The following is a 13,053-nucleotide window of genomic DNA, read 5'->3' on the forward strand; positions in this document are numbered from 1 at the left end:
GATCTCAGACGCTGCAGACTCGATCTCCACCGCCCCTCTGATCACCTTCGTGTGTTAATGTTGATGATGAAATATTACAGTGATGGTGGTGAATAATGAGGAGACGGAGCTGAACGTGTGTCTGTTTATTAGGAGGAGTAACGTTAGCGCGCTCGGCTAAAGCGTTTGGGAAACGGAGACTGAAACTGGGGGGCGGCGACACTCTGATAAACAGCAGGGGGCGCTCTCACAGTATTCACTACTCACAGTTTATCACAATTTAGCTCTGTTTGACCTTTTTTACATCAGTAACAGCAGCTCAACTCACATTTTTGACATTTTGATTTTTTTTTCTCTCTAAAAATCTCGGACACTGCAGACTCGATCTCCTCCGTCCCTCTGGTTACCTTTGTGTTTTAATGTTAATCAAAACCCGCTAAATAAAGCACTGCGGCGATGGTGGTGGACAATAAGGAGACAGTTTCTCTTACAATTTCTCAACACTTTTCAAATCAGATTCCTTAACTTTTATAACTGACTCCATAGCAAAAAAGGCCATTTTCTGTGCGAGCATGGTCAGATACTCAGGATATTTCAAATGAGGGCAGGAGTCGTCACTCAGACTGATATTTAGAGTGATATACAGTGATTATTTTGATGATTACACAGGTAACCAGAGTTCTTTAAAAGGCCAAACAACAGAAAAAAAGAACAAATAAAAGAACCAAAACACTTTGTGGCAAAAATATAATTGGCCATGTTCATCAGTCTTATTTCTGTAAGAGAGACTATAAGAGACTTTAAAACATGTATTCTCTTGCTAATTAGCCATTGCCACTTAATTGAGAAGGTGATATAAATGCAGTTTAATGAACCAACTGTGAAATCACTAATTCCACACTACGAACTTTATGCCCTAATATGTGTCCTACATTTTTGGGGAGGTGGGTAAAATGAAATATCACAATACTTCAGGAAGTTTTCACTGATATACAACACGTCACGATATTTATTATGGTTTAATAATGGCTTTGCAATGCGCAACTATATTGTTATCCGATTTATATTCTTCTTTTTCTTTTTCTCTTTTATTATTCTTATTTTTTTTTATTTTTGCTGTGTAACTCATCCCGCAGTTTTCGAGAGATCAACACCGTTCTAATTCCAGATTGTCCGGTCTGATTGTTTGATGCGTGCTTTTATACAGCTTTTTGATCGGATGCACGGATTCCATGTAGCAATGGAATTTTGCTGAATTTTTTCCCATAGAGAATGAATGGGGTGAAAAATTGCATGCCAATCTAAGGTACTTCTGCTTGGCCTAAAGACACCGTTTCGCATACACTATCTCAGGGCAGGCCCCCAAGCACAAATTCACTGTTGTTCTGACCCGCACTCATCCGTTTGTCGTATTTTTCCATCCCTCATTCTGCGTTTCCTTCAGGAAATGCACTTTTCTTGTTTTTACTGATATCTGATCATTTAGAACAGACAAAGTAGAGCCGTATTTTAAAAATACTACGACATCCAGTGATCTATATTCAACATTTCACACACTGTGCTGCATTAAATCCGAATAAACAACACATCTTTATAATAAAATTCACCAGTTGAGAGGTGTTTTTAAGCACTAATGATTTTCACAATATGCTCAGTACAGCACACTGTGACTTTTTCCGACTAATATTTTTATTGAAATTTTGAGGTTAATACAAAACAAAAGACAATAAAAACCATAATGAATAAACTGAAAACTGTTTATTCATTATTGCTTTTTATAGACAGAATATATGAAATAGAATAGAAAACAGAAAATACATGAGCACAGACTTAAAGAAAAAACACTAAGAAGAAAGAATGAGTAAATAAATACTTAAATAAATAAATCAAAATTATATTTTACAACAGATACTCAGTGTAAAGTATTACCTTTACACTTTACAGTACTACCATGTCTATATACGACAGAGTGATCAATAACCAGCCCATCAAGGAAGTTTTAGGCAGGTCAAATTTCCTACACATGTTGTTCACGATAACGACAAATATTGTCACATTGTCCAGCTCTACCAACAGATCAATCACTCTGATCATACCTTTTAAATATTTGTGAAGGATGTACTGCAGGCCGTAGAACACAGTCTTCTCATATTTGACTTTGCGGGTCTTGGTGGGGTCCGTCTTCTTCTCGCGACACTCGAAGTAGGAGTACACTTTACTGGTGTTGGGGGGGTACTGTTTATAATGTGTGACCTGCAAGACACAACAGACCACATTCACACACAGAGTAAATTATGTGTACAGTGTGCACAAATTACAGGGTAGAGATCAGCAGGCAGGTTCCACAGCGTCACAGCGGAACCGACAGCTTTTAACACTGAAAAACAGCGTGTTCTTCTTAAACCACAGCTCGCTTTTCCGTCTGTTAATATGACTACAAAACGTATACAATCTTATGAAAGACGGTTCTTCGAGGGTTCTTTAGTAAAGAAAATGGTTCTATATACAACCATGAACACTCAAACTGCAAAAACTGATATCTTAATAAGTAAATTATCTCACATGTAGTTAATATATCTAATATTTCTCACTATGAGTCTGTTGTAAGAATATTACAAGATTATTCCACCTGTTTCTATATATTTTACTTGTTTTCAGTTATTATATGTAGTGAAAGTGGCAGATCATTACTTGTTTTGAGAAATAATGCAGATAATTTGTTATTTCAAAAAATAATGCTTATAAAAGTAAAATGATCTGCAAATGGAATAAGACACAAGATAAAATTACTTAAAACAAGTGAAAATGTCTAGAAATAAGTTAAATAATCTTATAATATTCTTACAACAGTTTCATAATGAGAAATATATATTTTAACTACATTTAAGATGTTTTGATATCATTTCTGGCAGTGCAAAGAACCATCTGCATGATTTAAAGGTTCTTTACATCATGAAAGGGTTCTTCGGATTAGTGGAGAATGTGCTGTGTATGGTTCTATACAGCACCTTTTTGAAAAGCGTTCAATTTGACTCCAAAAAGGGTTCCTCTGTTGCTACAAGCTTGACATCATCACAATAGAAGAACCCTTTTTGGTGCTATATAGAATCATCCACATCAATCTGAAGCCTTCCATCATGCAAAGAACTATCTAATCATGTGCAGGGTTCTTTGAGTGTTCATGGTTCTTTATAAGAACCCTTGAAGAACCATCATCTTTTAAGAGTGTATGTGCAGAAAAACACCATTACTTTTGTTTCAAACCCTCAAATCTCCAAATCTGCTGAACACTAATCTATCAGTGTGCGATATATCGGTTTATCCGGTATACTGCGTTAAAATTCTTAGTTTTGTCATTATCGTTATACCAGTATGCACTTAAATGCAGATAATGCAACGTACAAACAATGCAGAACACACCGACTGATCATCTCACTGTCTGATCTAACGCCGCGTCCCAAACCACACACTTCTGTACTTCACCTACTGCACTAATGAGTGCACTTCTAATGGGATGTGCACTATTTTTACACACTATTTAGTGAGCTAGTATGCGGTTTGGGACGAGGCGCTAGTAACACAGTGGGAAATCTCAGCCGTTTAGATTTCAGCTTTCGTTGGTTATCACTACAGCAACAAATCAAATAAAATCAAGTCAAATATATCAGTTACTATGCTTAAAAATAAGAATTAAAAAAGTATTTTAAAGACAGTTATGATTTTATCTCATTACAGACACAGCACTGCTGAGTGAACCTGAAGTTGCTGCCTAAATGGTGGCAGCGCGACTGTGACGTCATCAGAATACTGTCAGTACTGTAGGCTGTATTTTAGTTCTCAGCACACAAAGGTGGCGTTTAGGATTCACTTTCGTTTTGAATGGGACTGAGCCGGATGAGGACGAGGACGAGGAAGGAGATGCCACACCTGCACTGTAGACTGACGGATGGGTGTGGGTTGAGTAGAAGTCACTGACACATTAACCTACAGGGCAATATTTAATCTGATTACAGTCGGGACACGTAGACATCATCAGATAAGCAGGTCTATCAATGAAACTGGACTGAAAGTAATGACGAGAGATCGACACACTGCATTAATGACCGGGCAGGGATATGAAGTCAGTTGCATTTGTTTTGTTGCCTGAATAAACTCAGTCAATAATAAAAAGCTCTCACTGATCTGAATTGCTCTGAATGAAAACAATCACAGCACAAATTCAACACGCACTTTTTCCCTAACTTAGGCTGGACGTGCACTACACAGCTTTTAAAGCCTTAACAGATTTATAAAACAAAGAGCATCACAAAGCGAACATAAAGAAGACCCTTAGTGACCTTCATAGTTCAATGCGAAGGTAACACACTTAGTAAAACTGTTTGAGTCGTGGTTAGAACGGTAAGTCTACCATGTCAGGAGGTCTGGTCTTGTCATGGAGAACCATGAAAATGTGTAATTGTTATAATAACGTTCATTTATGTGAAAAAATTTAAGCACAAAAAGTTGAAGGACAAAGGTTTCTATGGGCGTCTAAGTAGATGCCTGTTTAATCTGAAATTAGTCTGAAAAGTCAGGCGGCGCAACCAGTCAGTCAGATGGAGCAACCAGACCAGCACAGTTTAATAACTAAAAACAGAAAATTAAAAGATTTGATAACACTCACTATATTTAAAATAGAAAATGCAAAGAGATATAATTGCAAATATACGTGCTGAAATAAAATGCACATCACGTCCTTTTTTAAATTGTTATTTTGTAAACCTTATTTGTCCTTGACCCATATATTCACTCTCATTTTACATGTTATAACAAAGCAGAAGTTACATTTTCACCATAATTTGTTTTATTATTGCAGTGGGAAAAATTCAGATTTGTCTGCCTTCTTAAGGTAAAACTGACCCACAGAAACGAATTTTCCCGCAAGTGACTAAAGTTTTCGATTCTCCAGCTTCGCCAGCACTTTAAATAATGCCTCACGCTACAAACAACGTGATTGGCTAGATTTAACGCCACACAAACTTAATTGGCTAGATTTAACTCCACACTCCACTGGATTAGACCATTCATCCCCACATTGAAGAGCTGTTTGCAAATAAAGCAAATAAAGGCAACATTAAGTACGTCACGATGAAAAGTACGAACGGTCGCAGAACCAGGCGAACGATCTTAAACGCTGTCGTCCCAAATGAATATTTCACGTTTCCCTCGGGAATTCAGGCAGTTGTTAATGCTGAACCTGTGTATCCAGGACTAAAGGAGCCTCATGCATCTTTTACACAGTGATAGGAAACACAGCCGCTCTCAGAAAGCTCTGATTCTACACGCTAATACACTTCGCTGTGGCCAACATGGACCTGCATACGCTTTAACTCCTTTAGCCGAGTTTAAGATTAGAGATGCACCGAGCCCAGACGCTAATCCAAAGGCCCAGCGAGAGGAGTGAGGGCTGGCCACTTCAAATGAATCACAAAAACCCTCAAAACTGAAGAGAAATCTCAGATTACATGTGTTAAAGCCAGTGGAGTATTTCCAGTGAAAATACAGTGGAGTGCAGCTCCAAATCACAGTCCACATCTATCTCATACATTTCTAATGCCCCTTTTTTAAACATCACCACAACCATGTTTTTTTAAACTTTGTTATGTTTAACATAACTGCAAACTTTGGTTTCTGTGAACGAACCAGGCTGATCTTTTCAGGCACAAATTCTCAGGATTTCAGTGTCAGCAAAAAAAATGCATTTAAAAAGTTGATTTTAGTTTTTTCTGTGGGCCACTATGCTTTGTAGTTATTGGGGTGAAAAAGGTTGAGAACCCCTGTTCTATAGTGTTCTAAACCATATTTAAATTAACAACATATTGAAATGAGCTGATGTTGTTGGTGTGGTAGTTTCAGAGCAGCCCCTGCGCTGCACTAACCCTGCGCAGAGATGTTCTCTGATTTTACAGCCATAAAAAACGGATCTGCTGTTTGTGCTGTTAAGCTTTAAACCTGCTGTAAAACTGTTTAACTGGAAAACAAAAGGAGAAAACAAGCTATTCCCTGTCGGAAGCGGTGGGGACCGGATGCGTGGCTCAGATAAGGATCGCTGTACTTTAAGATTTAGATTTTGGCCTTAAACTCCATTCATGGTGGAGGGATACATGCAGAGGCAAAACAGCCCCCGTATAAAACGTCATCATCAACATTCATATAAACTCAGAAGACTCGTGTAGGTTCACTGGTGGTTCTGGATAGTAAATAAAATGTCTATATTTGTGTTGTAGTCATGGCGACCCCTGGTTCCTATCACCACCACTGTAAAGACATCTGAACCGTTTCACACCAAACCGCTCTGAATCTCTCTGATTACATCTCACACACTGAATTATGGAGGAATTCAGAAAAAATGGTGGAGTTCCCCTTTAACGCTGCAGTACGCCGGGTGGAGGATGGTAGCTGTGGGGTAACGCACGGTGCCCCTGCATGCATCTGTATCAGATGGCAGTCACATGACTGCAAGCCATACAAATATAACACACACAATGTCCAGGACTGGCCTCTCCATTGAGAACCAGAAGGTCTGCTGAAGAGAATAATCTGATTAGTAAATTAGATTTTAAACACTCCAAGGCCGCCACATATTTACAAACTCATATACAGCTTTAGTTTAAAGGCAGACTTGTCACAATTACTACACGATCGCCTCGTCGCGACTGAGATTATCACAATTATGCAGGCTGACAGTCGTTAATCGTTCAGCTACAGTCAGTAGATTCCAAAATGTGAGCTGGGAGTAGAGGTGGGCGATTTGGCTGAAATATATCACGATTCTTGAAGACATTTTCACGATACACAATGTTTTTAACAAAGTGGAACAGACAAAAAAGAACCTGTAATGTCATAATCGAAACACCTGCTTCACCTAATCAATACTTCATTATGTTAAATCAGGAGCTGCTGATGGAATTTAATTAATATACGTGATGCTGGAGGAGAAATCTGGAAGCAAACCAGCTCACAAGACATCAACTGCTTTTTTAACCTATGTAATTACTGTATTTATGTTTATCTGCATTTCCTCTGAAATATACGCATCACAGAGACAAACAGCCTTAGAGCTACGTTCACATTACAAGCCTCGTTGCTCAAATCCGATTTTTTGCTCAGATCCGATCTCTGACAGGATGGTTTACACTCGTTTAGGTCAGTGACTCAAATCTGTCATTAATGTGACGAACCGGCGTCCTGAAATGACCCTCATGAGCTCATCCTACTCAGTAACGTCACGTGAATGAATCACGTTCATCATCAGCACAAACTAACGAGCAGAACGAGCTTCGCTGAGAAGATAATTAACTCTGATCAGCTCTCAGCTTCATTATTAGAGCGAGACGAAGGAGAAAAAGGTGAGATGAGCTGCTTTTCCACCGCTTACAGGCTTTAACTTCTGTTCGGCGCTGCTGCCATGGTAACGCTGAATGATGGCGCAGTGGGAAAAAAGCACACAAATTCCGATCTGAGCGTCACATTAAGGTCACATGGCCACGAATCGGATACGTATCTGATCTAGGACTACATATGAAAGTGGCTCAGGTCGGATTTGAAAAGATCAGATTTGTGTCCACACAGCTCTGAAAACATCAGATCTGAGTCACATTAGGGTAAAAAATCAGATTTATGCTACTCCAACCTGGTAATGTGAACGTAGCCTAAAATATGTGCTTAAGTGACTTTTGCACTGTACTGTAAATACATGCAAAATTATGTAGATTTGAATTTGCATATCCAAAGAAAAACATGCATCTCCACTTTTATTTTTCTACATCATTTGAGCAGCTGTCCTTCACATTATATGTAAATTTCATGACGAATGGACCAATAGGAATGCTCAAAAATCACATGGAATAAAATCCCTCTACATTAACTTGAAAGTTAAAAAGGTTTTTGTCTCTTCTGTAAAGTTACTATTTTGGAGATAAATGTTTTGATGATTCGCTTTCTAGCGTTTGCACTGTGATCTTTTCGTCCATAATGAGCAAAATTACACAATAATTACCCAGAATAACTCAGAATTACCCAATCTAGCACATACAGGGCCAAACCCCCCCACTGTATCACTGACCAAAGCAGCACTGTAACCTACTCATCTAACACTTTTCCAACATCAGCACATAACAGCTTGTACTGACCCTTCAAGCACCCAGTACAGTAATATTCCTGACCTTTTCCTGACCAGCCTGTTTTTGGCAGGGAGACACTACATGCATCCACTGGGCAGGCATGCCCACAGCGCATCGCGTGACCAGGCAGAGCCGAGTTGAGCCAATTGTTCAGACGGTTTTAGCAGTGAACTGGCTAACTCAGCACCCAGTGAGAGGACTGGGGCAAGATGCGAAATACAGGGGGTTCTGGGGGATCCAGAACCCCCTAATTAACCTCTTAGATGCCCTGAATGTCTCAAAATCAAAATTCTGGGGGTCCCTGAAAATAAACTTATTTTGAAGTTATGCCATCTGAAAAATAAGACACTCAAATCCAGATTCAGTCAAGCTGACTGTTTATCTGCTTCCCCCACAATCAGCTTCTGTCTTTGGTGTTCTTAACTAGAGCTGCAGCACTGCTCTGCCTCAGGGTGGCGCTGTAGCAGACTGGTTCACCCAGTTGGTCCTTCGTAGCCTAGAAACTGTAACTCTGCCCGGATTCCTCTGAAAAACTTTACAATGAGCTGCAGCAGATCTGTAAATCTGAAAACTCGCAGCCAATATGGGACCTCTGGATAGCAGGGGGGATTTCAGACAGTGGCTTGGGGCTTATTTAATGTTATCAAGTTCAAGTTTCCGTTTTGTGGACTGTTGTGGACAGTTGTGGTCAGAAAGTTCAAAAGTAACTGTTTATCTGTTTTACTCTGCCGTTTCAGCAGTTAAACAAGGCTAAACTGAAGGCTACCTTCAAATTACAAGTCTCGTTGCTCAAATCTGATGTTCTGCTCCGATCCGATCTCTCTGACTCGATGGTTCACACTCATTTAGGTAAGTGACTCAAATCTGTCATTAATGTGATAAACCGGCGTCCTGAAATGACCCTCATGAGCTCATCCTACTCAGTAACGTCACGTGAATGAATCACGTTCATCATCAGCACAAACTAACGAGCAGAACGAGCTTCGCTGAGAAGATAATTAACTCTGATCAGCTCTCAGCTTCATTATTAGAGCGAGACGAAGAAGAAAAAGGTGAGATGAGCTGCTTTTCCACCGTTTACAGGCTTTAACGTCTGTTCGGCGCTGCTGCCATGGTAACGCTGAATGATGGCGCAGCGCAGTGGAAAAAAAGCACACGAATTCCGATCTGAGCGTCACATTAAGGTCACATGGCCATGAATCGGATACGTATCCAATCTAGGACCACATATGAAAGTGGCTCAGGTCGGATTTGAAAAGATCAGATCTGAGTCACATTAGGATTTGTGCCACTTCAGCCTGGTAATGTGAACGTAGCCCAAGTTAAATTTAATATCTGGCTTTTAGTATCTAATCAGTCAAAAGAGACAGTTAGCCTCAAAGGGGAATTCCACTGATTTGTTCAAAATTCCCCCATAATTCTGTGTGTGAGACGTAATCAGAGAGATTCAGAGTGGTTTGGTGTAAAATGGTTCAGGCTTCTTTACAGTGGTGGTGATAGGAACCAGGGGTCGCCATGACTACAACACAAATATAGACATTTTATTTACTATCCAGAACCACCAGTGAACCTACACGAGTCTTTTTTTTATGTAACAGTGATGACAGCAAAACGATGGTCAGTTTTCTTTGGGGTCTATTTTGCCTTAGAACACCCCTATTGTATCCCTCCACCATGAATAGATCACAAATAAATTGATTAAAATACATTTTAGACAAACTTTATCACAGAATGATCCAAAATAAACATCAGGCAGTGAATTCATAACCATTTCATGTAGGAACTTTCTGTGAGGGAGCTTTTAGAGGTGGACGTCTGGTTCCTATCACCACCACTGTGAACAGTTCTGACTCGGTAACTTTCTCTAGAACGGAGCGTTTCACACCAAACCGCTCTGAACCACTCTGTGTACATCTCAACCATTTCATTATGCAGAAATTTTGAAAAATCGGTGGAGTTCCCCTTTAACAGTGGCATATTTCGCTGCTCCACTGGATCACAGCTCAACTCGGCTCTGTTCGCTCAGTGTACGGTGGTCTTGTCCTCCCCGCGGGGGTGTTTAGTACCTCCCGTTTTGGCAGCGCTCCTGAGGGGCTCTGGAGAAAGGTTACTCAGTTGGTGGGGTGGGGTGGGGTGGGGTGGGGGGGCGGTGGGGTGAGCGCTGTCTGAGGCTGTTCTGTGACTGTAGGATCGGTTCCCTCAGCAGCTGCTACTCCTGACCGCTCACAGATGGGCTGCGGAACGTGCCGGACTTCTCTGTGAGCTCAGCAGCTGCGTCTGTGCGCAGGGAGGGGGCCGAGAGAGACCACGTGCCGAGGGCGCAGTGGTGGCGGAGCACGTACGGCACAGGAAGGGCACGATTTCAACACGAGTGGTTTGTGGAAAGAGCTGAACCCAAACTGAACCCAAAGCTTTTATATCAAAGAAGAACTTTTACATCACACTTTAATTCTGTCCCATATTCAACACCGCATTAAAGGGCTCACAGCCGTTTTTCATACTCTACTGATAACGTGCGTTATGAACCAAAAACATTCAGAATTCATCTTTATTCATCCCTCAGAGTGGCTGCTTATGCCACTGTGCATTTAAGGCTGGTGTATGTAAATGAGCTCTGTCCTGATTGGCTGCGCTCATTCAAAATGCCACACTCCTTATAACCAGTGTTGTGCAATACTAGTTGTACTAAATAGTACTAAATACTATTACTAGCTACAATAGTGCAATACCAGTGTATATTGTGTATATGTGTATATATTTAGTCAGTGTATATACATTCTTCTTTCTTCTTATATATATATGTGTATATATATATATATATATATTGTTTGTTTTTGTTTTGTTTTTTTGTTTTTAAATTAACACCTAAGATTTTCACTAACCTTGCACCCGTGTAAATGTGATGTGACAATAAACGTGATTTGATGTGATCAGTCTTAAAGCCTCAAACCAGAACCTAATCACATTTAGATCAAACACTAGCCACGTTTACATGCAGCCTAATAATCCATTAATAATCCAACTAATACCTCAATCGGAATAGTCTAGTCTGATTAAGGCCATTCGGAATACAGTTTCTATCCGACTGATCGAGGTGGGTAATCCTGTAAATAATCCATTAAATATAAGAATAATAACCGTGTAAACGCCTGTATCTGATTACATTCCCTATCAGAAAGTTTAAGTCCATTCTGATCATGTTCGTCACGTCACAGTGAGAGTTTATACCGTTCAACATGGCGGAGCAGAAACTGGTCTGCAGAGGAGACGAAGTTTATGCTCTGATCTTTAAAAGACGGCGGTGGGACGGACGTCCAGCTTATGTGTCTCAGAACACGACGTCTTCCTCTCGGCCTTCTTTAATAAGGACATGTGAAGGACGTTTTCCTGAGTCTGACATCATTTTAAAGTGATTAAAAACACAAGCGCTGCTCACTGCTGCTCATCTCACTCTGACTGGACTCACGAGATGCTGGTTGTCATGGTAACGGCTACACTAAGCAGTTCTCTACGCATCATTTTGGATCTGATTACTTGTTGTGAGCATGAAAATGGAGACTTTCTATCAGACTGTTGAGTAGAGTGAGAATAAACACCTCAGTCTTCATCTATAACCAGAATATCTACTCAATCAGACTGGAGAAAATCTTTGCATGCAAATACGGACACTGATCAGATAGATATTTTCCTGAAATCGCTCATCCCTAATTCTCATCACAGATCACGCCAGGTGTGATTTTACAAAATGTTTCCCAATACAATGATAAGATTAAAGAACTCTTTCTGCCATCTAATAATGATTTTACTGTCTACTGTTGAAATGAATGAGCACTCAGAACAAAAAAGCCCCTGAAAATGGAAAAAAAAAAAAACAGAAATTGAAAACGAAAGGGCAGAAAATGCCCCTTATGGAACCTGTCTACGCAGAGAGGGCACGTAAAAAAGGTCAGCAGCCGTAGGCTGAATATGCAGATATATGCAAATGAGCTGGTTCTTGTGACATCACAGAAATTCCAAACGAGCTGTCTATTGTTTGGCTTCCATAAAAGGACTGTATGGGCCGAATAGCGAATGATATGTTTAGGAACTTTAACAAATGTTCACATACTACAAAAACGATGGTTCTTCAAGGGTTCTTTAGTAAACAAAACGGTTCTATATAGAACCATGGACACTCAAAGAACCCTTCGCATGAGTAAAGGGTTCTTTGCATCATGAACGGGTTTTTCAGATTGATGGAAAACTTGCATGAATGTGCTATAGATGGTTCTATATAGAAAAGTTTGGAAAACATTTTTATATAGCACCCAAAAAGGTTCTTCTACTGTTACAAGATTGACATCTTGACAATAGAACAGCGGGGCTATATAAAACCATTATAAAACCATCATAAAACCATTATAAAACCATCATAAAACCATCATAAAACCACTATAAAACCATTATAAAAACCATAGTGAAATAGTTCTTCAGATTGCTGGAGGATGTGTTGTATACGGTTCTGTATGGGACCTAAAAAGGTTCTTATATTCTATATCAGTTTGAGCCTGTTTTGGTCCTATATAGAACCATCTACAGCACATTCTCCGTCAATCTAAAGAACGCTTTCACGTTTCACCATTTGTATATGGCTCTCTATGGAACCCTTTCAAGAAACATTCTATAAAACACCAAAAAGGTTCTTCGACTGTTACAAGCTTGACATTGTCACATCACGAGAACCCTTTTTAGTGTTACATAGAACCATATACAACACATTCTCCATCAGTCTGAATAACCGTTTCATCATGCAAAGAACCGAGCATGCAAATGGTTCTTTGAGTGTTCATGGTTCTATAAAGAATCACTGTCGTCACTAGAAAAACCCTTGAAGAACCAGCGCTTCACATATCGTCATAAAACACCTAATTTT

General features: G+C 39.8%; 1 protein-coding gene across 1 annotated transcript in view; it reads right to left on the reverse strand.

The window, feature by feature from the left end:
- The window catches only part of nampt1 (nicotinamide phosphoribosyltransferase 1), a 50,981-nt gene that overhangs the window by 25,515 nt on the left and 12,413 nt on the right, over positions 1–13,053 (reverse strand). The window contains exon 2 of the mRNA XM_036577781.1: positions 2,076–2,232. Coding sequence (XP_036433674.1) covers positions 2,076–2,232 — 157 coding nt within the window. The remainder of the gene's footprint in view (positions 1–2,075; positions 2,233–13,053) is intronic.

Source organism: Colossoma macropomum, unplaced genomic scaffold (genome assembly GCF_904425465.1).
Source record: "Colossoma macropomum unplaced genomic scaffold, Colossoma_macropomum, whole genome shotgun sequence".
Taxonomy (NCBI): domain Eukaryota; kingdom Metazoa; phylum Chordata; class Actinopteri; order Characiformes; family Serrasalmidae; genus Colossoma; species Colossoma macropomum.